Here is a 27,305-nt window from a genome sequence, read left to right as displayed (position 1 = left end):
TAATCAGCCTTCCTTCTATTTCTTAGCTAATAATGTGCACATGGTCACGATTAGGGAGAATGATAGTCTGCTGATGTAGATGATTTCACATCCCAATCTGAGTTCACCAATGTAATGGAACAGGTGGAATTTTTACTACTGTCTTCTGTGTTATCTCCAAACTGATAAAAAATGATGAATGTGCAGTCTTATCTAGCTATGAAGTTCACAAAAAAATTGTCCTTATCGGAAGTTCTGGCTGATATATATATAAGTTATCCTGGAAAAAAGACAAACCATAGTCATGGACACACACCCTGCTTCACAACACCACCAAAACAAATGCTGTTAACCAAATAGTGGCCATCTGTACATTGTAAGAAACAGCATAAAATGGAACAGCAGCAATTTTTTTTAAAAAAAGATATCCTATAATGCCTCCTCTGTATCAAACATTAACACATTTATTTACCACCTGCTGAAACAAAACTACGCCAGGTGAGTGGGGGGTTGGGGTAATAAATAAACCATCACCACTTTGTTTACAAAATCTCCACTGCCAGCAGCAAAGAAAGAGATGCTAAGGGATTCTTTTGTTGATGGCATCCATGCTGCTGTTCAGATCTTACAATGAACGAGAGGGCATAATGCACACTCCTAAAATTAACCACCAGACCTACTTGATGGCTTCTATTCAAAATAAAAGGGTTGAAAGGCTCTTGAAGTATTGAATATGGCTGGTGGAAGTAAGACCTTTAGACGATCTAATCTTTCACATCAGTTTGTCAAATGAGACTGCCAAATGCTGACTTTTGGGTAGCTGAACGAGTGACAAGCTATTTTTGGCCAGGTAAGAGATTAACTGCCACCTGTTGAAAACAATTTTTGCAGTCTGGTGCTATTCGTATGGAGTATTTATAGATGCTCGCATTGCTGCACACCAGAAACTGGAATACATGTGTATGTATGGCTGTCGCTCATGTTTGATAGGATCTGCAAACTACAACAGGAACATGACCATCATGCATTCGTCCAGAGGTGATTAAAAAACCCCAATAATGCTCTTATTGTATTGCTCTGGTCCCTTGCAACATAGCACCAGAGGAGTATTATCTTTGTCTTTGTATGTGCTATAACACACTTAATTCCAGGTCACTTGATCTCCAGGTAGCAAATGCAAGGCCAATTTTTCTCATATTAAGATGCTAGCCCTAGAGTAGACTATTAGGCTAGCTTGGTACAGCTGATAGCTCTTTAGTATTAGTATTTTGTATGTACCACCACTATGACCTTCCATCATTAAAAGGTATTTAAATGTCGACCAACACCAATAAAGCAGACATGATATTCAGCAAAATGTTATTGCAGCAGGTCAAAAGAAAGAAAGAATTGAAAACTGCACTAAAAGATACCATTCTTCTTAATCAATGGTTATAAAACATTTAACTTTCATAAAGTGTAGCTAATATTTTCTCCTCTTTTCTAACAACACCTCCATTGCAGCCCATTAAAAATAATAAGGTGCTTTTCTATATTATTTAATATTCAGCCACTAAACACACACATGCAAAGAAGGGGAGAGGAATGTAGACTAACTCCTCCACCACCCCCAAGAACACAGAACGACTGTTCTTTATCTTCTGTACCTCACCACATTAAATGAGTCAGACACTGTAGCATATATTAGTGGCATGCAAATTCTTGTCACAAATTCTCCAAGTGATTAGGCATGGCTGGTCACTGATCAGCAAACACTAAGTTCTCAGTTTCTCTTCCTGTACCTGTTGTGCGTATTTTCACCCCAAACTGGTGATACAAGCTGAGAATATTTTCTCAAAATGTGCATTTCTGCATAGAATCCTTTACCTGAATCATTTCTTCTTTTATGCTGGTAGATCCTTTGCTCACTTTTGCTACATCAAACATGCAGCTTAGCCTGAAACTGAAGCCTGAAGCCACTAAACTGGTAATCGTGATGCTTGCCAAACTTCTCCTTCTGCTGCCATCTTTTCAGGAGAAAGATGATACTCAGCGATTCTTCTAGCACAGAAACTACCAGGGTCTCTTGCTGCAATACTCGACATGAAACACTGACAGCACAGAGGATGGAGATCAGCAATGTTCCCCATCTACTCACCAAAATTATAATAAAACACAAACTTCCCAAAAAAAGGAATAAGAGTAAGGTGCGGCATACCAAACATAATGAACAGACAAATGGTGCTGCCTATAATCCGTCCAACATGGCTACTCTACTCTCATTGGCACTGCACTTGAGCAGAACAAGGGATGTTTCTGAATCTGCTTGCATCGTAACATCATGGAAGCAGTGATCTTGGACACAGACTAATCAGACACACCAAAGGTGGTCTCACCTAGTAAAATTAACAACTAAAGAACATTTTTGAAACACTGAAGCTGCTTAAAAGCACTGGTTTCAGAATTACTTCACTGGTAAACATATTACAACCACTGCTTAAAAAAACAACTAAGGGCATTGTTTATAAAATATGAAGGACTGATATGTTTTCTAAATGACCGCCAGTGCCTCTGATGAATTTCGATAATTTAAGCGGTCAAGAGGATAAAAACAGAAGTATGGTGACTTTACTATTACAATACCCTGTTCTTTTTTATTTCAATCCTGCCTTAATCTAGACAATCCTAAGTTGTTTCTCTAACAGTATGTAAACACTTAAAGCAGTCACTATTCAACTACAAAGCCAGAGGATGGCACATAACCTTGCCCAGGTATTCAGCAATTTCACTTTAAGAACACATTGCACTTAGGAAAATATCAGACTGAAGCTCTTGTTTAACGATCAAGAATTTAAATGGATGCTGCCCACCAGCAGACAAACAAGTGACACTTGATGCGGGAAAAAAATTATAATAAACTGCATCTGAATAGAAGACCTTGCTATGGTCTAGCCCTTACTTCCACCCTGTTTGATTTACTTCCCTGGCCCTCCGCCCTTAAATACAGTCTGATCTCTTACGGGCTGACATGTCATAGGGGTGGGTGGCTGATAGTGCAAGTGCTTAGCACTGGCTGCTGTGTGCACGTGCTGATCTCTGTAAGAAGAATGTGTCTGGCCTGTGGCAAAATGTAGAGATGGGCCTTGGCTCCTTACTGTCTGGAACTCTGATAAAGATGACGATGTCACTACATCTCGTGCGCTGTATCCAATGTAGGGGGGCTGCTCTCGAGCAGCAAGGGGGGTCTGAGTTTGATCTGCAGGAATGTAAGATCCTTGGTCAGGTTCATGCTTATGGAATTGGGGAGATGCTGGGTGGCTGTATACCAAGCTACCACCTTTACTTGGGCTGGCGAAAAAGGCAGTAGATGTGGCCGCCAGCCGCTGGGCATGGGAGAGAGAGGAGCCCGAGTGTGATGAGTACAGAGAGTGGGAATCGCTATCGGAAGAGTGAGAAGGTGTGCTGGCCCCAGAACTTCTGTCAAGATTTGTTGCCCCCATCAGCTGCCGCTGGTAGTTCTCAATAATGCGCTGTTTCCGCAGGCGTTCACTGTATTTGAAGAAATCAGAGATTTCGTATGGCTTGGTGACCTCCATGTGAGGCTGAAAGCGGGTCACAGTAACAAGAGTGCTCGGAGCAGGAGGGGGAGAACTAGGACTCTGCGGCTGAGATTGGCTGGGACTCATTGGGTGTTGTCGAGATTCTAAGTGCAGCACTGGGACTGGCTCGTACTTGCCACCGTAGGGGCTGACAACTGCATCCTGGGGCTGGGAGTGAGAATGCTGATGGAAATGATGTGAGAGATGTAGCTGCTGCATCTGTTTTTGTTGAAGGGTTATATCCCTTGACAGCCTAGCCTGCTGAGCTGTTTCTGAAAGACGGGGACTGTAGCTCTCAAAGGTATTCCCCGACACCCCCCAGTTGGCACACATTGTTTCAGGAGAGCGTGCCAGTGAGGAAGGCACTGCATCGTGGTATGTATTTCCCTTCCAGTAACTGTTCTCAGGACCGTGGTGAGACTTCTCATGATAAACAGGCAACTCTACTTTGCTGGGTGATTGTGAACTGCATTTCAAGTCGCCCTGCTGTTGATGATACCCTGATTTCACATCTAGGAAAAGAGACCCACTGCCAACCACATGATCTCTGCCAGTATCCCTTGGCTCGACACTGTAACCGTGCTGTCGTTTCTTGCGGTCGAGACTGCCATAAGAATGGTCCCCTCTCTTGTAGGCTCTGTCCAGGCTGCCATGCTTGGATGGAAGTTGCAGTTGCTGTTCTGTGGCCTCACCGTATGAGTCTGTGATGGAAGATGAAGGAGACTTCAGCAAGTCATAACTCTCATATTTAGAGGTCTGCTGCAATCCCAAGTTGTAAAGGTTGTTGGAAGACGAGTTCACACTGCTGCTGCCTGTACTCAGATCATCCTGAATGCTTCTTGTACTGGCAGGGCTCAGGGATGAGCTCGGGGACAGTGTATTACGCGAAGATGAGGAAGACATTGCTGGATAATGTGGGTGATATTGCACCCTGCTGTCAAACCCTGTGTTCTGGAGATACCCCGGAGGCAAATGTGGGCTGAAAAATACACAAAGAAACTTAATCCCTAGCAACACCAAACATAAATATACCTGCTTGTTATATTTTACCAAAGATGCAAGCGTATAATGCTAAAAATGAAATTAGCAAAATGTGATGCAAAGCCTACCTCCCGTGTGAGGGACTGAGCAGACGGCTTTGTTGAGACGGAGAAGCTGGCAGCATCGACTGAGTATGTTGATGATGCTTGTCTTGTACATAATGTCTGTGATGATCCCCCTTTAACAAAAAAGCAAGAAAAGAAGTCATACATGTAATGCAACCTTCCAATCGATCATGACCAAACTGTTCACAGGTAAGGCCATTTATGTAGGTCCATTACTCAAAAGATGAAAAAGGTTAGTGTTATTCTCTTTAATGACACCCTGTTGACTGACCCTTGTAGGTCCTCCAGATAGCCAGCATGCAGAACCTAATTCATATCTTGATTTTGTATGGCCACACACTCATCACTATTTATTATTTGTTGCTATATGAAAACTACAGCAAAGGCTCAACTTTCGTTTCATCTTGCCAGTTCTGGAGGTGAGCTTTATTACTTCTTTTGGGATTCATGGGAATTTGTAAGTTTAGAAATTGTCAGCTGATCCTTGTTCAAATAAGGGAATAATAATAATAAAAAAAAAAAAAAAAAATGAAAAGAATGTTTATGCAATCTATCACAGGGGCTTTGGAAGTGTGGTGCTCATAAACATTCTATGGAAACAGAGGTCCAAGTTCACCACCACCTACCCCAATAATGTCATGGTCACCATATTTAGATTCACCGGATACAGCTTGGTTGTTTTCTGCAACAATTAACAAATACGTTTTCTGTGCTGGGAACAACACAGTTGTAGTTATGATCACGGTCAGATCTTATCATCACTGCCTATCCCTGTGTATACCTATCTTATTCCTATTATTCCATGCAGGAACAACACTTACAAGAATTTTGTTTTTGCTGATACAAACCAATTTTATGTTATTCCTGTATATTGAGGCATAGACTAATATAGTTACAGCTGTATCTATGTTTTACAACAAGAACTGCTGGCTTGTTTTTTTTATGACAGTTTTAAGTAAAGGTGGAATTTTACTGTCTATTTGTCAGCAAAGAAACGCTATCTAAATGATGTTAGTGATGAAAGCAATGATAATGCAACATGAGTGATACCTTGTCTGTCATCTCTGGTCCTGGTCCTGCTGCTTTTTCTCCTGGCTTCTGTCAGCTTCTTTTCCATTTCTTTTAACTAAAACAAGAGAGATTTAAAAAACAAATGCTAATGCTCTCCTCTTTCAACCAGTTTTGTTAAAATGTAGAAGGCTGATGGGCAGAAGTGTCAATAAAATTTTTCATCTTAAATGATGTGCATTTGACCACAAAGTTCTAGTACTCTTTATCTATACCTATTTGTATTTATTTTCAAATCACAGGCTTCATTTAAGAAATTTCTGTTGAAATAAGTTAAATCCCTTAACAGTATTGTACATGTAACTAGCCCTGTTCATTCCTGAACACCACAAATAATACTCGCCAGCTATGTCCAGTATCTGAACATTGTTATATTATGTTGCACATTTGTATACATGCTGTCTTGCGCAACAGACTCAAACACAAGCAAACCTTGGTGGAAGCTCGGCTGTATGCCTGTCGTCGTTGTTTGCGCACATACTTGCTGACCGACTTGTCATGGGCTAAACTGTGGGCAGCTGATGTTATCTTGCTCTGCAGCTCGTACTCCAATTCCAGTGTGGCAAGATGGTCCTCATTCTGCAGATTTAAATAATTTTGTTTATCAAGCCTTCATGACAGCCCAGTGTGATAGCAGTTTCTACATGTTTAACCTCAGCTTTGAAAGGGCAATTAGTTTTTACAAGCAAGTAACCTTCTCAAATTCATCTTGTTGCAAACAAACACATTTACTATTCTTATTCTTTAGAAGAGTTGGCAAGTATTACCCACAAATGACCCTAAGTAATCATCTCATTTTTTTTCATTATGCTGAATAATTCCAGGCTTAATGGTCTTATATGTGGCAGCCATAAATATATTTCTATGGACTTATCACAACTGGATGATCTGAGTTTCACCTGGTCTTTCTTGTGAATTGTCTTTGGCGAAAGAGCAAATGATGTTCCAATACGCCGTCGAAATGTGGGAACTCGTTCACCTGCTTCTAACGGTGTTTCTTTTGGCAGCTCTCCAGTGAGCTCCTAAAGAAGCACAAGAAAGCAAACTTACTCATATTAAAATGTAAAAACAATTACAGTACAAAAATCACCACCACAATGTTAAGAGAAAAGTTGAACAAGTCCATACTGGTTATAAAAATTTCTCTTCTTAATGCTGAAGCTACATATTTTCTACTGAAAACAATGCATTTGAAGTTGTCAAAAAAATATAACATTCAAATTTACAGCAGTTAACAAAAAATAATAGCTTACTAAGCTCTGGCATTTTATAAAAAATTGGTTTTGGCTATACACAAAGGTGTCAGTCAGTCACATGTGCATTTAACTATTAAGTCTGGAGGGTCAAATTTGTTTGAAGCATAGCAGTGAATGCTCTTTGTCCCTTCCTGAAAGCAAACCAGATTCAGTTTCTCACCCCTTCCTGAAAGCAAAGCAGCTTCAGTTCCTCAAGCTTGCTGCGCAAGGCCTCTTCAAGTGCTTCCTTCCTGGCCTTCAAAGCCTTGAACATTTCTCGCTCAGCCTTCTGAGACTCTAAGTTCTCCATGTTTACTGTATACCATTAAACACCACTCTCAGAAAACACACAATCAAATCTCACAGGCTACATTATAACTTTGCCACAAAGACACAAAAACCATTAAATGAACCCAAATAAAACACTAACTATGAGACAATCTGCACTATGATTCTCATTCATTATCAAGGGACCATCCTTCTCCTTTTTTCTTTCCACTTGCATTTTTCACCAGCCTTCATAAAAGTCTAAGGAAAATATACAAGCACTGATGAACAGAAAACACAGTAACAAGGAGAGAGCAAACTTACAATCAAATCTGGAGCCCCCAAGACTTGGCAAGGATTGTGAACTGGCACTCCGGCTTAGATCCGAGTCAACAAGGGACGTGCTACTGCGACTGAGGTCTGCTGCAATCTCACTCATGCTACGAGCAGCTGTTAACGAGCTCTGTGGAAAATGTTTTGCTTGTTACAGTTTGCCAAAGTGCCAAGCATTACAGTGATCATAAGATGCATGGTGAAGAATAAAAGCAGCAGTAACATGTGAGGCGATACCTAAATTTACACAAAGAAATACCTGTCATATATAACTTAATATGCAAGAGAAGAAATTAATTCTCTCTCTTGCCTCCTTCCATTCAACATCCTTTAATCTTGCAACAGTTTCATAGTTACTACCTTGCTCTGCTTCCTGTCCAGGTAGAACTTGTGCTGGGCAACTGCCATAGACCAGATGCACCTGGTCAGTTGTGGGCTGGAGGCCAGCCATGCATGCACATTGACACTACTGGTGCCAAACGTCCTGCGACTCACAGAAACCCTGAAGGCAGGGCATGCACAGGCAGTGATCAGATATGCTGTGCTAAGGTCATGAAGTACAAGTAAAAAATATTTATCAAAACACAAAAAAATTCAGGAAAAAGGTCTGGAAAAGTGTGTCTGTCCAGGGGTGGTTACAGCTGGAAGAAGGAATATAAATCACTCTACAAATACCCGCGGAAGTGTTTTTACAGATGTCAGTAAAAGGATGAAGAAAGTTTGGGGTTTTAAAACAAAAATCTGGTATAAGATGAAGCAGTGAGAACATAATTATACAATAAAAATAATAAATGTTGTGAATATTATGTTACAATATACAACTTTAAGACAGCTTAATGGGATTAAAAGTTTTATGCAAAAAGCTGGCTGTGATAGGCTGTAAATATGGGACCAACAGGACACTTAGTGTACAGATACTGTGAGGTTTTTTATGGCAAACCTTTTACTAAAGGTATAGAAGTTAATGGTCATTCTAGGATCTACCATGCATAGCCATTGTAACAGCAAGCATTTCATGGTTAAACTGTATTCTTTTTTTTTATAAAAAAAGACCACAGCCAGAAGCCAGTCATCGCTGAAGACTGCAGACATGCACTTACTGCACATATACACATGACACTGGCCAATTTAACGACAGCTGTTTGTAAACAGTGCTTCAAATAAAGACATACAAAAACAACCCCTTCTTCTCAAATATAGTAACTCCATAACCTATTTAAAAAAACAAACAAACAGGGGAGACAGAAATAAAATAACAGATTGCACAACTAGCTTTCCCAAAGAATTTTACATCATGATGGATGATCAGTAAAGTACTAAAAAACAGTTTTTCTGACAACAGCATACTCTAAAATAAACAGATATGAAAGGGAAAAAACTCAAGTCTTATATACTAAAATCTGTTCAGAGAATCACTTGTTGAAAGCTGTATCAAGGAAAAAACTTGAATGTGTGGAAGCTATAAAAGCTATGTCAGTTTACCACATAAATATTGTTTAACTCAATGTCTGAACCATTTATCTTGTACCATGCAATTAAACAAAAAATTCATGTACTAAATCTGCTATTCTTTGAAATTTAGCATACCTTTTACAAGCAAACCACATAAGCCAACAGGTAAGCAATGTCTAGAGATACACTGCCACAATGACAAACTAAAATTAGTCATTTCACATGGCAGTGTTCCAGTGGCATTGTTATTCTTTGAACATTTTGAGTAAATAAAGCTGCATTCTATTAACACAAACCATTATTTCTTACACTGTGGTTTGTTTTTTTTTAACACCCACATGAATAGACACAAATCTACACCATATCTGAGTATACTATGCAGGCCTTAAAATATAAAACTTTTCTTCTTTGACTTTGCAGGATGACATGACTGTAGGTGTTTCACTAATTCTACATTGTCAGTTGTAGATCTCCTTCCCTAGCAGCTGAAGTTCTGACCACAAGTCTTCTTGGCTAGCACAGTCATGGTAGAGCAGAAGAAGCAGCAGTAATACATAGCGTCATCTAGTAATCTTGAGTATGATGTTGGAGAGCCAACACTGAACTGACTGAATCCTGAGAACCACTGCAACCATGACCTGTGGTCTCCAGAACTTGCTGACACTGCGCTAAAGTCTTCAATAGAGCTGCCTGCTTCCCTGCATTTGAGTCTCTGATGAATGCTGCGTGTGAGCTATGTGCGTGAACATGCAGCATCCCTGCTGTAGCACAAAAGAATGAGGCCCTCTTGCAAAAAGTGATTGAAGTGAACCAGTGACAAATGCTTCACCACTGCTAAAGAGGCCATTGTTGCAAATTGTGTCGGCCATTGAACTGACAGCAATGTACACAGTAAAGTGAGAAATCTAGTAGTTTGCATTTAGCAGAGACCTTTCATACATGAAAATAATGATAGGTCTCAGAAATTGTATGTTTTCATCCACTGAAATTATTTTGCAAGAAAATACAAAGAAATAAAGGAAGAAGAAGCAGCATGTTGGTGAAGAAACAAAGGAGAAGCTGAAAAAAAATTATAAAATACCGTCCTCAAATCTGCTGCATAAAAACAAAAGTTGAACTACAACTGAAAAACACGGTTGCAAAGCAACTGACAGCGAAAAGAATCAGTAGGAGAAAACTAATTGATAACAGTTGAAAGTACAGCCTTTTATAGACCAAAAAGTAGCTAGCAAGATAAGCTATGCTCTCATTTAACTTTTGCTTTTTAAGAGAGGGAAGATCTACAACTGACTACAACTGACTATGAAATGGATGGTGAAGCTCCTCTGGTCATGTCACTAAGTTAAGTCAAAGAAGAAATACTTTTTTACGGAGCAGATAAATCTGTCTGGGACCGACTTGGATTTGTTAATGTTTTCTGACATCAAAAGCTGTTATCTTCCATCTCTTCCTCAGTTATTTACTATTATTCTACAGCTAGTACACAAAACTAACACAAAAGACTACTCCAGTGCAGGCCTGTTATGAGTCTACTGCTATGGAATTGATCCAAGAAGGAGCTCTGATACCCAGAGTGTGCATTGGGGTGCAGTCTGGGGTACTTACTGAGTGGTGGGGTCTGTGATTGCATCGGACAGGTCGTCATATTGTTCAACGGGCTCACGAATGGCATCTTCATACAAGTTGAAACTGCTCAGTGTGTGCACGATACTAGAAGGGAGATGAGAGGATAGCTATGGTGAGGTCTTCCCAAACACTACGTATCAATCATCACTGAAGCCTACCTCAACAACTTGGACACATACATACAAAATCATCACCAAGGTTGACACAGAAAATCTGAACACACAGTCTTCTCACAAGGCCATAAACTGGCAGCACAAAAACATACACGGCATGCTCAAAGGTGAATAACATAACCAAATAAGCAGTGCCGGCAAAAAAAAAAAAAAAAAAGGAACAATGCTCTTTAAGGCAGAGCTACAAATATTTAGTCATTATTGCACGCAGTGTACTCCAAGATAGTATTCTAAAAGAGGTCTCTTTTGTACAAAAATGCAAGCAGACTTTGTACAAAATGCAAGCAGGTGCCTCTTTGAACACAACACAAGCAGTGCTGCACACAAAACACACATATCTGCAGTATTCTGAAGACTTTGTCATACTCTCAAACAGATAAGGGGATGAAAACAATGATCAAGTTTTCAAAGTGACAAAAAAGAACACAGTTCCCAGAGACTTCTAATGACGGTCTCAAACTACTGCATGCACTTTTACAGATTGTTTTTTTTCAAAGAACATGCTTCTCTAAAATCAAACATCCGTTCTGTTTATTAATTCTTTTAAGCATCAACAAAATAATGGGGCCTTAAAAATTATTTACCATAATTTATTAAACTAAGCGAATTATGATTTTACCCTCTATCTCATTTAAAAAAAAACATACTGGAAGTGATTTGCTGTCAACACTTACTATTGGATTATAAGTGTATCACTTACTTTACTTGACACACTGAAGCACTTTCATACTTTTGCAAATACTGTATGTGTACTAATGTATCATTTGTCATCTTATTATAAAACCCATACCTAGTTTTGTAAAGGGCCCATTTGATATAAATCTGGACCTACATTTTGTGGAGGCCATGCACAATGATGTTTTCAATATTGCAAAGATAAAGAATCTGAATATTGTATACAAAACTCATGTGTTTATCGGTGCTTAGTGGAGTAGACATGCCTAATCATGTATCAGCATGAAGCAGTTATCGTGGAAACTAGCAAATTTCTCTAAACTGCTTTGGGAAATAATGAGTTGCTGGAGCACATTCTCTGGAGAAGAATGGAAAGGAACTGCCATCAGTAAGAAGAGACTGGCACATTGTTGGTACAATGTTGGAAACCCACAACATCATTTTAAGGGCACAGCCAGATAAAAAAAGAAATGAACAGTTTTCTATGTACTCCTAAAAACAATCTTCACAAGAATATAACTCATCACCCAAAAGATAAAGAAAAGGAATGCTGATATGCTAACAAGCTAAAAAATAAGCTATTTCAGGAAGCAGATCTTGGCTGGTACAAGAACAAGCACAAGCAAAGCAAGATTAAATCTATACAAAAATGACTTTGTACCTGCCACCATCACTTTATGCCATTTGGAATGCATAAAAAACAAATAATATAGGGTTCAGCAAATCAAATGATCAAGAAATGACGTTTGATTTATTAAATAAGATTCTAAAATGAAGTGCAGCTTCTCAAAGGGAATAGAAGTATGTTCAAAGGAAACCCAGTGTTTTGTGATTTTGCAGATTGTTTTTATAAAGGCAAGTGGAGTTTTGCAAGACAAAAAAATGACTTCTTTGTCATCATGCTCAGTTTTTCAACATTACATGTGGCTCATATAAACCACCAGAGACCATTGAGTGGCAAATGTCACTTTGCAAGAGATGCTGTTTGTTTAAAATTTTTAAAAATTAAACAAGAGCTGAGATGGCAACCTTCTACACTTTGTTATTAAAAGCAGAAGTGTTTATACCTACCACAATCCCCAAAAGCCAAAAGCTCATGCAAGTAATTATAGAATTTTTTACAACTAATCTTGCAAACTTAATTTTCTTCAATGTGTTGTTAACATTTAAGTACAAATAAAAAATCAAATACACAACATGAATATTTACTTGTCCTCAACTCCAATACCGTAACTGAATTATGGTAGAACAAAGCTGACACAAATTAACCAACATTTATCTTTTACTTTAATTGGCAAACCGAATATTAAATACTACAGAAAGTGATCCATGGAATAACTAATTACTACATCATACATAATTCCACTTGATGACACACAAACTGAACAGGCTGATATTTCTCCATGATTTTAAGTGTGTTTCAAGCACACAGCCACCATCTGATTTTTTAAAGCTTTGTTACACAGAGGATGTAGAGCAATAATATATATTTTAATTAAGAATAATTTTACATGATTTTAAGTGCTTCTTACCGTTTGGGATCATGAACTTCTATTGAAAACTTTTTATCCCGATAATACAAGTTTTCTAAATGCTTCCAAGTGAAGAGCTATAAAAAGACAAAGATAACAAGCAATGATTAATATCAACAAGTCAAATACAAGCTAGTAAAAGCATTAAAAAGAAAACAGCATTTTCTGAAAATGGCTTAGCAATGAAGTCAACAATATTACAGCTCAGAAGATGCTGTGAATGTGAGCCTAGGTGCATACAAAGATGGAAATTACATCAAGTAATGTTAATTCAAAAATGAAAAATGCAGACTTCCCAGGAGAAAATTTTTTTCCCAGAATTAACCTACTTGGTTTCAATGGATTAGTGAGTGTATTTCTGAGCACCTCAAGATAATGTCAGAATGAAGACAGATAGAGAGGACACTTACCCTCCGTGGTGTTGTCTTATCATTTTTGTCATATACAGCTATTCCTTTGGGGCTAATGCCAAGCCACCATGGTATTTCTCTTTTGTCCTATGGCAAAATAAAAATAAAAAAAAACCCCTCCAATCAGTTTTCAATATAACTACAAACACCTATCTCTTTCATTTTAAACAGGAAGATGAGTCATGTAAGATCTGCTCTAAATGTATACAACATACTATGCACACTCTTTTTCAAATGTAGTATTGCTGCAACTATTTTAAAGCATTCACATAATGTTAAAGGAATGAAGATTTAAAAGTATTGGTTATGTTATAGACCACCAAATGTGCAGTATGACACCTGAAAAAAAATTAGGCAAGAGAGTAAACAGAAAAAAAAAAAAATAAAAAAAAAAAAATAAAAAGCCTCCATAACTAAAATGCAGCTTAATCTGTTTAATCCTGACATGAAAGATACTATTGAGCAGTGTAACTGGAAACAGAACATGAAGTTTCTTACCTTCACTTCATAGTAATGTATTCCATATGTGGGAAGTCTTTCTACAATTGTCATGTAGCTGTTAATGACAAAATTAAAATAAAAAATTCAAGGGTTAAAAACAAAACCCAAAACAACAAAACAATCAAACAAACTGCAACAACTCCCCAAACAGTAGTCAAGTACAAAGTTACATGTATTTGCATAAAGAACAGAAGGATTAGCTGACAGCAAATGACCCTGCAATACTGTGATCCATTTATTGAACATAGATCATGTACTGAATGCTAGCTACATGGCAAAATAATATGTGCAAGTCTATAACTAAGGGGACTTTGGCTCAAATTATTTCGTACTATCTGAGATGAATTTGGCTAATAATCTGCACGCTGACAGAATACTCCAGGGCTCCGGTGCATAGGCGGTCTTAACTCGAGTTAAGACCGCAGTTAAGCCAAGCACGCTGTCTTAACCTAAGACGCCTGCTAAGCGCGGTGCATGGGCGATCTCAACTCGCTAAGCAAGCGGTCTTAGTCTTAAAATTTGAGACTGGTCCCCCCCAGGCTTAACTCCTTGCTTAGCCGCGACACGCTGCTTACGCATGACCGTACGGCGGCTGTCGTAGTAACAGTGGCGCTTGATTGTGTTGTTTACTGAGTTGCCCTGCGTATACCATTGATAAATACAGATTTTTCACTACTTCAGGGATCCATCAAATCAATTTGAAATGTATGACGTCGATTTGTTTCATCGTTTTTGATTCCGTCGAGCGAACATAACAGTGGAAAATGATTTCGACCATCATTTTCAACGAAAAGGCCGATCTATTCCGCCTTTGTTGCAGGTAAGACTACAGTCACCGCCACTATATAAATATATAATTAATAAGTGTAATTGACAGCATTACGTTAAAAATATTTAATAATGTTAGCATGACTTCAAAATATAATCACATAATAAAACAATGGCGTATAACTTAAGACGGTGTTGACGACAGTGGGTGATGTTTGTTGTTATTATTGCTGCTCTCAGGTAAACATGAGACCACAAAACCAATACATTTTTGGAAAGGATAAAACTTGAACTTTGCAATAAAAGTAATGAAAATTTTCTACTTTCACTCTGGTGACAGCAATAATCCAAGAAAATTCACAGTTTGCTATACTTGGCTCATTTGAGCAGAGGCACAATTCTGGCCCATCCACTGTGCTCCAAGTATTGTTTTAGAGTATTATTAACATTAACATTATTAAAAAAATTGATGTCATTGTATTTAAGTAAAACAACACAGAATAAAGTAGCAGAGCACCCAGAAACTCCGATATAGTTTGATTTAATACATGTTTATCAATTTGACAGGCAGTTCCTTGCAGTATGTCTCAAGTTGTAAGCATGTGGCTCAAGAGGTAAATAATCATAATAGGTTAATGTTCACATCGTCCTTTTTAACTAAAAATGGACAGTTTCGTTGAGATGTGAGTACTAAAATATATAAATCATTGGGGTCAATAATATTTCCTATGTCTTTTGCAGGTGATGGTGGCATTACAATTTTATGCAACAAGGCATAATGCAAGTTGTAGTGGCTGACACTTTTGGCATTGACATGGGATGAATATGGGAGACAGTAGCTACCCGCTGACTGATTGGCTTAGTATCCCCTTTTTTTACAAGGAAAAGATCAACTGTGCCCACAGCTCAACAAGTGACACCATTAAGAGAACCAATGATGTTCTCAAAAATTGGTTCCATTTTCTTCAGGAACAACTATGGTAAATACTGTCTTTGCTTTGTCAGGGTTAAAATGCACAAGTTTTGCTTGTGGGCTGGTTAGTATGTGTCTTTACTCCATGTTGTAATATATTGCACCCTTTTGTTTGCATCATGGTTTAGAAATACATAAATTCCTCCCCTTTAATATCCAGTGCTCCAGAATATATTGTGTGACATCAGATACATCCCTGCCAAAGCAGCAAAAATCATCAGGTGTTCCATAGTGCTGTCATAATTTCTAACTGAATGGTCACAACATTTATTATTCAATTTGACTTTGGCTGAATAGCAGCATCCGCCTCAACCAGTTGGTCAACACGTTGAGCAGCCGGCATTACCAATTCATTTTCCATCTGTTTTTCCATGTAATATTTGTTACCTCAGCCTGTGCCAGACTTATTTTGATTTCCATCAATTGCGATTCTTTTTTAACACGATCAAGTTCACTGTCCAGGAGATACAAAGTTTTTCTTTCTTTAATCTTTGTTGTGGATTCTTTTGTATCATCAGGTATTTTGTTTTCTTCAGATGACTCAGTTGACGGATGGAATACTGGCTGCTTGGTACATCACCTGCTTGTTATCTTGCTTGTTATTCTTTGTGATGCAAAGTAACTATAAAAAGCAGTAATGTTGATATTTACTACATGCTGCTGGTGGGATTGTGAAGGACATGTTTTTCTCTTTAGAGTTAATATTTAGCACTTTTCACTGGACCCAGGTATAGCTATTTCAGAACTTGATAACATGCAACTGGTAAAGAATGTAGACACTGCACATCCATGTCACTCAGAAGCTGATCAGTGTCTACTGGAATCTAAACTGTAGAACACTGGTACTGTAACATGTATTAGACTTGTAGTTAAAACTGGTTAAATGTCCAAATTGACTGTGGATGTACAGACAAACCTGCTGTGTACACCTCCCAAATTATGTCATAGTCTATGTTTGGCACTTGAATTAAATAATTTATAATTTTAAGCCAGCTTTGGAAGTAAAGTACAAAAAACATTGGCGCTTTTCCTTAATATTTTATGTTTTGTTCAAACTTACCATCAGGAATATCTATGTGATATAAAGTACATTTTTAAAATTTCCCATTTGAAAACATCGTCTGAAATGTTCAATTCCTTCTTGCTTGTTATGCAAGAAAATAATACATCTGCATATACTTCTAACAAAAGCATTTCCATTATTGAATTAGAAGGTGGAACTGGGGTGTTCTACATAAGTACACATATTGCACCTCCTACATATGTCAATATTATTTTATTACTCTCCCTATTACAAAGACTTCTTGAGGAACCAGTGTAAATGATTCACCACCTGTCACAAAAACTAAATGAGAAATGTACCTAGTCATTTAAATAACTGTATTTCGGATGGAAATATTTATTTTCTAAACCTGCTGTTGTGTGCTGACTATCGGCTTTGCATTTGCATTCTCTCGGTATCTAGATCATTTTCTGCGGATGACACAGACGTGTAAAAACTAAGTCTACACAGGTAAACAAAATGACTAACCTTCGATGTTTATGCCGGCCATCAGTTGTCTGCAATCATCTAAAATATTTATCACTTTCTCCGTTTATCACTGGTGTTTCTGGTGGTTGCCCCCGCCCGTTGGTGGATGTTTCTGACGACTGCGAGATGAAATTGTGGAAGATTTTAAATTGTTTCATTTCTTTCTTATTTCATCTTTTTCTTTTTCTGGTAAAGCCTCTTCTTCTCCCTGGTAACCTCCTCGATTAAGACTAATAGTTCGCTGTCGCACATCTCTCCTTCGTTTCAGTAATGGTGTGCAGACGAATTTCGCGGCTCGGCACCATCGCTGTAGCGCAGTTTTCATTGGTGGAATATACGGTTGGCAAGGCCGCTCCCCGGACGAATTTATTTATATCACTGACCTCGACCGCCGCGCTGACCTGACCCGGTTCTCAGCTAAGCAAGGGGCTGAGCTCGCTCATGCAACAGGCTTGAGACCGCGAACTTAGCCAAGACAAAAAGCGGGTTAAGCAAGACGAAAAGTTAAGACCGCCTATGCACCGGAGCCCAGGTTACAAAAGGCTAGAATACAAAGCTGTCATCAGCTTCATCTGAAACACTTACTTCACAATTGCGAGGCCTCTTGATGTTCCTAGGAGCTTTTTATAGTAACCAATGACTTTCTCTTCACTGGAAAAAAAAAAAATGTCAGGCTAATTATTATCTTCTAAGATTTACTGGAAAAGATGACCATACAAGTGCCATTATTCATGACAACTTCTTCAGTTTCGCTCATGCTAATTGTAGATCTCCTCCATCAAGAGGACTTGTAGCTCTTATATGCTTACACCATATCAAGACTGGCAGACTTCAGACAAAACAGATAAAGAAAATAAAATAGTTGTGATAGCTGGGTTAAACAATATTTAAATATTCACATGCAACAGACCGCCACTTTACCAGTAACTGATTGATGGGTGTTCTTTTAGAGTGCGTGTTGGTATAACTGGTAGCCTTTTTAAGTGCTCCCTTGTTTCTTCATCACTGCAAGTAAAATCATTCAGATTTAAAATGCAGGATATTTTAAATCAATCCTTGCAAAAGATATGTGACATGCCAACACGAAATTTGTTCTAACTCTCACACACACACACACACACACAGATTTTATAGCAGAGGCCCGGAAAGATGATGATCATCTTTGTGAAGTTTCACTTTTTTGTAAACGAATTCCTTGGTCATTAAACAGGGAAATATACTGTTGTGTCAACAAAGAAGTGAGAAATGATCTTAAAATACATTTTAACCAAGGTACCCCTACAGCAATCAGTCCTGGTTAGCACTTAAGAACACGAACAAGACATGGGCAATATATATAAAAAACATATAGAGGATCTAAGATTTTGGCTTATTGGGAGGCAATTCGCTGCTTCCGCAAGTCTTTTTTTCACATTTCAAAGTGCTGCGCAAAGTGAGAGAATGGTATAAAAAAAAAAAAAAGCATCTTTGAATTTTTTTAATATTGTTTTTATTTTTTTATGTGAGTAAGAACTCCAATGAAGTAACACTTTTCTTCCGCTGTTGTTTGTTTTACAAAATGGATAAGGTACTAAAAACTTACACGCAGCCTAAACTAGAGTACAGTGGCATGAGTCTTACTGTAAAACCCTGCCAAAGATCAAGTCTTTGGTCTGTGTCTTAGATAACTGAAGTGTAAGGTTCCATCTTGAAATGTAAAGCATGATAGTTTTGATAACGACTGTCATAAATATGATCTCAACCTAAAAGGCCAAATATTTAATCTGTGTGACCCAATGTATTCTTTTACCTGGTAAAGTCTCCCTTGCATGCTTGTAAAACATGTGCTGCTAGCTCCAACACTGTTTCACTGTCGCACTCAATTTGCCCCTGAAAGTGAAGAAGAAAAAGAATGAAACAAATGGTGTGGCTTTCAAAATCAAAATACAGATGAACACACACATATGAATTAAGTGCACTTACATGCATATACTAAAATAACGGATAAGATGGTTTCACTTTTTTTTTAAAAACTGCAAACGATATATTTGTATGATTTAGATGTGTCTATTACTGAACCTACCCTGAACACTGCTTGCCTAGCATTGAGGTAGAAAAGTTCCACTGTCTGGGAATCTGGCAGTATGCCAATAGTGTCCACATAGAATCTGCACAATCCAAAGCTCTGTTGTTTGCACTAGGCAGTATCGCTCAATTAAAAGGAACAATCGACAAAAATAGTAACTTTAATTGTTAACTTTAACTATGATGAAAACTTTAAATATAGGAGCTTTCCAGTCAACAAACATGCAAAAATGGTACACTAAGCTTAAAAAATATTGAAACTAGTGCTACTAATAGTAGTCTTTACTGCAGCGGTTCTCAACCTGTGGGGCGCGGCCCCCCAGGGGGGAGCGACATGCTTAGAAGCGGGGCGCGAAGGTGGTCATTTTTTTAAAGTTTCTTATACCGGTATCAGTGAAATTAGCTTACATTGCTGGCTAAGGGGAGCGCGCAGACGTACTTTTGTTCGTCAGGGGGTAGTCACAAGTAAAAGGTTGAGAACCGCTGCTTTACTGTGTTTAACAATGCTCCTTGTTGCCCTCTGAGCCCTTACAAGCTTCACAACAGTATAAACTTTATAAGATAAGATAAGATAAGATAAGATAAGATAAGATAATACTTTATTAATCCCTAGAGGGCAATTCAGTTGCAGCTCGATTATATATATCAACCCACAGGCAGTCGTGTTGCAGTCAATCATACCAGCTCGATTAAAGTCATACATGATCGCATGCACATCACATTCATAATCCATTCAAAAGTCTGACGGCTGAAGCAACAAAAGACAGCCGCAGTCGGTTTGTCCTGCATGCAGGCATACTATATCGGCGACCTGATGGGAGCTGGACAAGTTCACCCGACAGAGCATGCCTGTCATCACGAAGGATGGCAGACACTTTCAGAAGAGTCCTCCTGTTATACAGATCCTGAAGAGAACTCTGGGTGGATCCAACGACTTTGGAGCAGGTGGATACCACACGATGTAGGCTGCTCTTGTCCTTCACCGATAAACTATTATAGAAACAGATGAACGAGAAGGACAGCACGCTCTCAATATGTGATCTGTAGAAAAGCTGAAGAAATTGGGGGAGACAGAGAAAGACCTCAGCTTCCGTAGGAGGAAGAGGCGTTGTTGAGCCTTCTTCACGACAGATTGAGTGTTGACATCCCAGCAAAGTCGCCTATCGAAGATGGTGCCCAGGTATTTAAAAGCAGAAACAATTTCCACCTCCTTGTCATGGATGAAACAGACGGGACACGGTGGAGAATTCCGACGGAAATCAAAGACAATCTCCTTCGTCTTACTCACATTAAGTTCTAGAAAGTTGTCATCGCACCAAACAATGAATTCTTCCAAAGCATCACCGTGAGTAGGCTTTATGGTAGGCTTTGTGAAACAACATGGGATATAGGAATGACTGACACAAATACCTGTGCCCAGAAAGTTTTCTTGCTAATGCAGGTTATTTTAGAAAAATAAAATCCATTAACCAAATTAGTCAAAAATTGTAGAGAAATATACTAACCGGACAGAGAAATGTAACTGAAGAACTCCACTTTTCCTTGGGAAGTCATGATCCAAAACTTTCTTTTCTCCATGCAACCAGTTGAAATGTGATCTGCAAAAGTAACTGTTAATATGTATGCTACTATTTAGATGGGGAAGCAGATAACTTACTGGTTTAGAGTACTGGCATCCAAACCTGGAGGTGTACTAGTACGTTAATACCCTGTGGCACAGCGAATTAGCCCAAAGTCAACCTAGCTGTCAGAAATGGGAACCTGACTCCACTGAGGGATGGGGAAAGAGATGGGCACTGCCTTCACATAAATACCGACACCTAATAAAAAATAGGAGATGATTTTACCTTTATCTTACTTTAAAGTTTAAAGTTAAAAAAATTTAAAAAGAAACCTGATGCACTTCTAAAAAATAGGAGCCCACGCTGCTAAAAGAATATGCTGTCACACAATGCTACAGTTGGATCACTTATTTCATCTGCTGAGAACTGAGGGCTTTGAGACTTCTAATGCTTGTTTCATACACAAGTGACCTGCATAAAAATTATTGAAGAGGGTGGACATGGGGAAAATGCCTTATAAAATAACAGACTAACATGAAAAGACATTAAAATGGCTATCATAATGAGGCTAATGCCTCATGTACAGGTAAACAGTGAAATTCTGGCATAATTCACCTGGACATAATTAAGAAAAACTTCATGAGCAATACAGATATATCTCATTAAGCCTAACCCTTTTTATAGAATCAAAAAGTGTCTCATTTTTAAAAAGTCTGTTAATTTATTGATTGCAGCAATCAATCAGTAACTTATTTTACTCACGTTTCATCCAGAAAAGCTAGTCCAAAATAGTGTTTTTCTTGCAATTTGAAGTGGGATGCCACAAGATCCAGAAGTTCAAATGTGTAGAGTTTTGGCTGTGAAATACACACAAAATGTTCCTATGTATTTAAAATGAAAACAGAAATTTCCCATCAGTTGGCAAAGTTACCAAGCAATTTCGTTAATTACATTGACATTTTAGATGCAGAATAGCACACCTCTACATTTTACTGCACAGCTGTTTAAATGGTTAAGATACATCTCTATGTAGTTTCCTTACCTTTAATTTTTCTAAACAGTACCAAAAAGGCCAAGACATTCATATGAAACATCAAAAATGATAATAAACTATTTACAATTTACTTAAACATGAATGCAGTTAAAAAACCACATCTAACTGGTGACTGAATAGGAAACATGAACTATACAGTTTTATGGTTCATCTTACTTTGGCATTATTAATACATTAGAAACCGTATAAGCATAACAGCTTGTTTTACTAAATACAGAACTATTACCAACTGCACCCAGCAAACAGTCATAGCTACAAAGCATCCTTGGGGGGGGAAGATATCATCTGCAGCATACATTGTTATCTGCCTATTTATGACTGCAGAATTTAAGACAGTGAGCCCCATACCTGTACAAGAATGTCTAGCCGCCTCTCATCCAGAAGAATGATTTGTGTTTTGCGACCCTCATTCATCTGGAACAGAACAACAACAATTATATAAAAAAAACGGAAAAACTAAAAGTTACAGGTGGGGCCAGTGAGGGTGCCAAATGCAGATGCAGAGTACTTTAACTTGGGAGAATAAGATAGATGGCGAGAGGGAGGAGCAGATATCAAGGCAAGGAGACATCAGAGGTGCATTAGGTGAGAGGAAGAGAACTTTTTTTAAAAAAATACAACCCAGCTAAGGAGAATCCTTAAAGCTTAAAATGTCATGTCTAATTAAAAACCCATCTGTTTTAGTTTTTGTTTAAGAAAAAGCCAATGTTTTAAAATTTCTAACAACTAAAGGTTTAAGTAAGCCACATCTTAAGTTTGTGCAGCTAAGGTTTGGCACAAAAGCCAAGGTCTAGCAGTTCAGGAAGGAGTGGGTGGGGTGCAGAAACTAAGTGAGGTCTGCCTGGTCACCAGCTTAGAAATTTACTGAGTTTCTTTCGAACAATTTTGTGCTGTTCCAGCATCAAACAGCATGAGGATGGGACAGAAAAAAAAAAAAAAAAAGAAAATGAGCGAAGTGGGTAACCCATCATAAAAAAGGAAATAAAATCTAAAACTGATCCCTGAGGAACATACATGGATAGATAATGTGCAATTCTTCCTCCATTGTTTTTGGACACAGAATGCAAAAATTATTCAAAAGTACGATAGAGGAATGACTATAGAAGCATTTAGAAAGAATGACTCATACACTTCATTTCTGTAATAACAAGCCACAGGATATGAAGCATGAGCACGCTACTTATACATGTTTATCAGTGACATAATCAGATATGAATGTTAATCAATTATTATAAGCATATACCTATTAAACACATATAAACTGTAAATGAACAGTAATACAAACCAGAGCGAGGACACTTCCTCTCATCTTCCTTCTCAAAGTCATTTTTGTGATAATTGTACCAGGTGTTTGAAGCTCCTTGCTACAGTATAAAAATAAACCTGCAGAACTGATCACACCAGTTCAGTTTGTTACCACATAACTCCCACTCCTCTTGTGTGAAGCACTACGAACAAAAGACAGCCAAAAACAAAAGCTTTCAGCAGTTCTTATATGTCATCCTTGGACCTGGTTTCATTTAGCACTAACCACACTGTGTCCATGCATGAGGTTAACACTGTATGGCGCTGAATTTGGATCCTTCCTGTTTTTAAGTCCACTCATCAAGAGCTGTGAGGCCATTTCCTTCTGGGCCTCTTCAGTTCCTTTTCTCTGCCTTTGTGTGTCAGAGCTGTTGCTCTCAGGATACAAGACCGAAGACTGAATGAAATGTCTCTCAATTGCTTACATTGACCTGTTATTCAGGATGCCCGACAAGCACTGGTAAGTTGATGCCTGTGATTATAAACTACACTCATGTATCAATGTCTGTTTCTGGAAGCAGCTTGCTAACTAGTATGATCACCTGCATTGTCAACAGCAAAGACAGAGCACAGTCTGCCTGTATGCAAGTAACCAGACTCTGAAGCAAATTCTTTGGGTCTGGCTGGTGGACAAAACAAACGAAACATCTAACCACCTCCTTGATCACAATCTCTGGGTTTGGCAAAACAAAACGACAAACAGTTTTCAGCAAATTCAGACTCAAACAACTGTGGGAAGAGCTGTCATCCTACTGACAAGACATGTAGAATGACAGAAAACCAAAATAAGCCTGAACTAAATATTAGAAATGGCAAGAGCTCAGCATTGCCTTAAAGCAAAGAAGTACTTTTAGAAATAATAAATTTCCTAGGCCTTTATATATATATATAAAATGTAGTATAAATATTGTATAAGTAACTATTGAATAAACATCAGGAAATAAGCTGTTCAAATATCTACATTCCCACAAGCTAAAAAAAAAACCCTACTTAAACAGCTATTTGCTAATGAATCAATTTGAATTAAATGAATGTTTATAAAAAGTGACTAACATTTAACTGTGATAACTGACAGTCACATTCCAACATAAGAATACAAAAAATAGGGGGGGGCCAACAGTGTTTGTTCTGACTATTTTCCTTCTTAAACCATTAAATGAAAACATATCTGAGCAATATTTCACTGAATCCACCAAATTTTGCAGAAAGGAGAAAAATGAAATGAAGAATCTTACAAACACCTTTCAAATACAGAAAAGCACAAATAATAGATCTTGAAGTGAAAAATGTATATCTCTTCTGATTTTGAGCAATATTAGACAATGAATAATCAAAAGCATTAGTTATTAAATAAAAGGTTGAACTATGATGTGAGTATTAAAAAAATAATGCAAATTATATATTGACATTAAATAATCTGGCCTAAATAGTCGACAGCTTAAACCAGCAAATTTGGAGCAACAAACACCAAAGCCATGAGATCACATTAACTGATCTGAATGGTAAAATTCCTCTTTTAATTTATTGTCAAACAAAACCAGCACCCTAACTTCCTTATGTCAAATGCTGGATGGCACAAGGTTCACCATACTAGAAGGAAAATTAGTACCTTTTAGAAGGTCAAGATCTGAAATTTTTAACCACCAGAGAACTAGCCTTTTAATGACACATAGCATTTTTGCAGCAAGTTCTCTTTTTGTGCACAGCATAAGCTGATCAACACTCTAGAACATCTAAAAAAAAACTGCTACATAATTAGCAAAAAATTGCAAAGAGTCAAAGTTGTCAACTGCACTGACTACAAGGCCTAAAGTATCATTTACTGAGTATATAGCAAGGCTGAATTATTCATAGCCATTTATAATCAGTAATTAGTATATTACTTACTTGCATAAATGTTCAAAAATATTGTTAAGATAAGGCTATATGTATATTTTTATTCATGTCCAGTGCATTTTTTTTTTGGGAGGAGAGGAAGATGGTGGTACAGGCTTTTTCTACAGGCATGACAAATTGTAATTCCCTTTGCCAAGTGCAGCTTTGAATAACTTGCAATTTTTCCAGCAGCATCACATTTGTTACTTTTAAGGATGCAGGAATAGTCATTGAAGATTACAAAAGATTCAAAACTTGTTTCTTTCATGTAACTTTTAAGAGATGGATAAGCACAAACATTACTATTTCTACAAGCAGATGTCCTTTAAATCATTAACACAGATTTTCTAAAATTGTCACACAGACCATACAATACACTTATAACATCTTGAAAGCAGGATAAGTGTGGTCACACCAACTCGCCATTGTTGCTAACAGGCTTTTGATTAAAATGTTAACCACTGGTGATAAGGAAGAAATTGAGGTCAAAAGGTGCTTGACCCTTTTCTCACTTAATTAAAAGGATCTCAGCCTTACTTTGCAATAACAATGATGTTATTAATTAAAAAATTCTAAATCAAAATATGCAGCAAATTTGTCATTACTCACTGATAAGAATATCATTCTTTTAGAATACAGTTTAAAGTCTCTTTTCTTTTGGCAATAAAAATATCTCTGTATCAATATCCTTTTAAAAACCATTTATATAAAGTAATCCAGACAAACGTACTTTTAAAAGACAAGCTAGTCTAGATTTTAACAGTAACAAAAGTTATAATTTAGTGGACATACAAAGTGGACCTTGTGGTCTGTAGAGACTGGATAATAATGGCAACAGATATGCACAAAAAGATATTAAAGTCATGATAGTGATACTGGTAAACTTATGATGGAAATTAGGGGGGTGGGTGGAAGTACAGAAAACAACAGGCTACCATCCTGGCCAGCATTGTAATAGACATCGTCATCATCATCATTTACTTCATTACTTATTTAGACATCTGAAACCTACTAAAAGGACGGGACAAGAGAAACATGTTGTTTTTTATCTTGCTTTTTAATATGATGCAAGAAAATATTTCATAAAATCCTCATGTCAATGAAAATAAAATTCAAAACGACATGTTAGACCACTCTACTGACTGGAAGCGATAAGCGTCTCCTTTCATTCCACTCTCAGACGGAAATGCCAACTAAACTTAATTTTGAATTACATGTTATGGCAAAAGTCACAATAAGTAGCGTGAGAATTTATGAGGTTGGTATGAAGATTAATTAGTGGAAATTATTCCCGCTAATAACAGCAATTCATAAATTGAAATTTCTCTGTTCAAAGATACGCCGCTACGGACTTCGTTTCAGTAAAAATAATCACCCACTTACCTTCACATTCAGATATCCTGACACCTATAGTTATTAGGCTGGTTATGAACATGGTCGTGAAAGACGAAATCGGCCAGCTAATACTGAAATGACCGTGAAATTTTCACAGGATTGGATCTTAAGGACCTTTTGTTGGTTTGACATCGAGACTTTTCTTATTCACTTCCGGTTGTTCGCACATGCGCTTGCCGAATAGTGGGCTTGCGATCGCCACTAGCCTTAACAGACTGTGCTAAAATATATATCCCGAGGTGAAAATGAATGAAATATACGTATTAAATCGTCAATTTTACAAGTGATGTGTCATTAGTCTGCTCATGCAGCTGGAGCAACTGAAAACCTTCAGGTCAGGGCCAGCCAACGCAAGCATTCCAAGCATTCCTCCCGAGTAACCGCGCCTGTCTTCGTCACGAGAACAAGAGAAATGATCCACTGGCGCTCACATTTCTGCTGTTTTGTATCTGGGTGGATAAAAATGCTTATGTGTATACTCATTGCAAATATAACGAAACTCGGTGCAGCAGTTGATTTTTAAAGTGTAATTTTCTTTGTGGAGGCATATCAGGGAGCGGTTGGAAGGACGTGCGCCACCGTAGCCACTCCTTGAATGCTGACAGCACAGAAACTGTGATGCAAGATTTAACTCCACCCCATCACACACACGCACGCACAAATAAAAAGCACGATCGTATTCTGAGATACGGAAATTTGCAACCAGCAGTAGTAAAGTTCATCAGAATCCCATGCAGTTTCCTTAAGTCTCATCTGAAATTCGGTTTGTACAAAAGCTTTAAAAAGAGAGACAAACATCGGCGTAAAAAAGAAAACGGCCCTCCCTGTGTAGACATTGTCACT

General features: G+C 37.9%; 1 protein-coding gene across 5 annotated transcripts; it reads right to left on the bottom strand.

Moving 5' to 3' along the window:
- LOC112571450 (FERM domain-containing protein 4A-like) lies at nt 1-27,090 on the bottom strand. 5 transcript variants are annotated; one of them, XM_025250429.1, is made up of 22 exons: nt 26,451-27,090; nt 22,236-22,301; nt 21,596-21,690; nt 20,777-20,869; nt 19,270-19,354; nt 18,997-19,076; nt 18,129-18,212; nt 17,793-17,858; nt 13,933-13,990; nt 13,435-13,521; nt 13,025-13,101; nt 12,154-12,165; nt 10,624-10,728; nt 7,927-8,068; nt 7,558-7,696; nt 7,148-7,281; nt 6,631-6,753; nt 6,164-6,310; nt 5,714-5,789; nt 5,290-5,345; nt 4,667-4,776; nt 1-4,536 (listed from the first exon to the last, which is right to left on the bottom strand). In XM_025250429.1, the coding sequence occupies exons 2-22, from the start codon at nt 22,299-22,301 to the stop codon at nt 2,934-2,936; spliced, it is 3,438 nt and encodes a 1,145-aa protein (XP_025106214.1). In that variant the 5' UTR covers nt 26,451-27,090; the 3' UTR covers nt 1-2,933. The 5 variants fall into 5 exon arrangements, with proteins under 5 accessions (XP_025106214.1, XP_025106212.1, XP_025106213.1 ...); XM_025250427.1 differs by lacking the exon at nt 26,451-27,090 and adding an exon at nt 23,173-24,176; XM_025250428.1 differs by lacking the exons at nt 12,154-12,165; nt 26,451-27,090 and adding an exon at nt 23,173-24,174.
- Between the last annotated feature and the right edge of the window lie 215 nt (nt 27,091-27,305).

This window comes from Pomacea canaliculata, linkage group LG9, assembly GCF_003073045.1.
Source record: "Pomacea canaliculata isolate SZHN2017 linkage group LG9, ASM307304v1, whole genome shotgun sequence".
NCBI classification, from domain to species: domain Eukaryota; kingdom Metazoa; phylum Mollusca; class Gastropoda; order Architaenioglossa; family Ampullariidae; genus Pomacea; species Pomacea canaliculata.
This window is presented reverse-complemented; position numbering and strand designations above follow the sequence as displayed.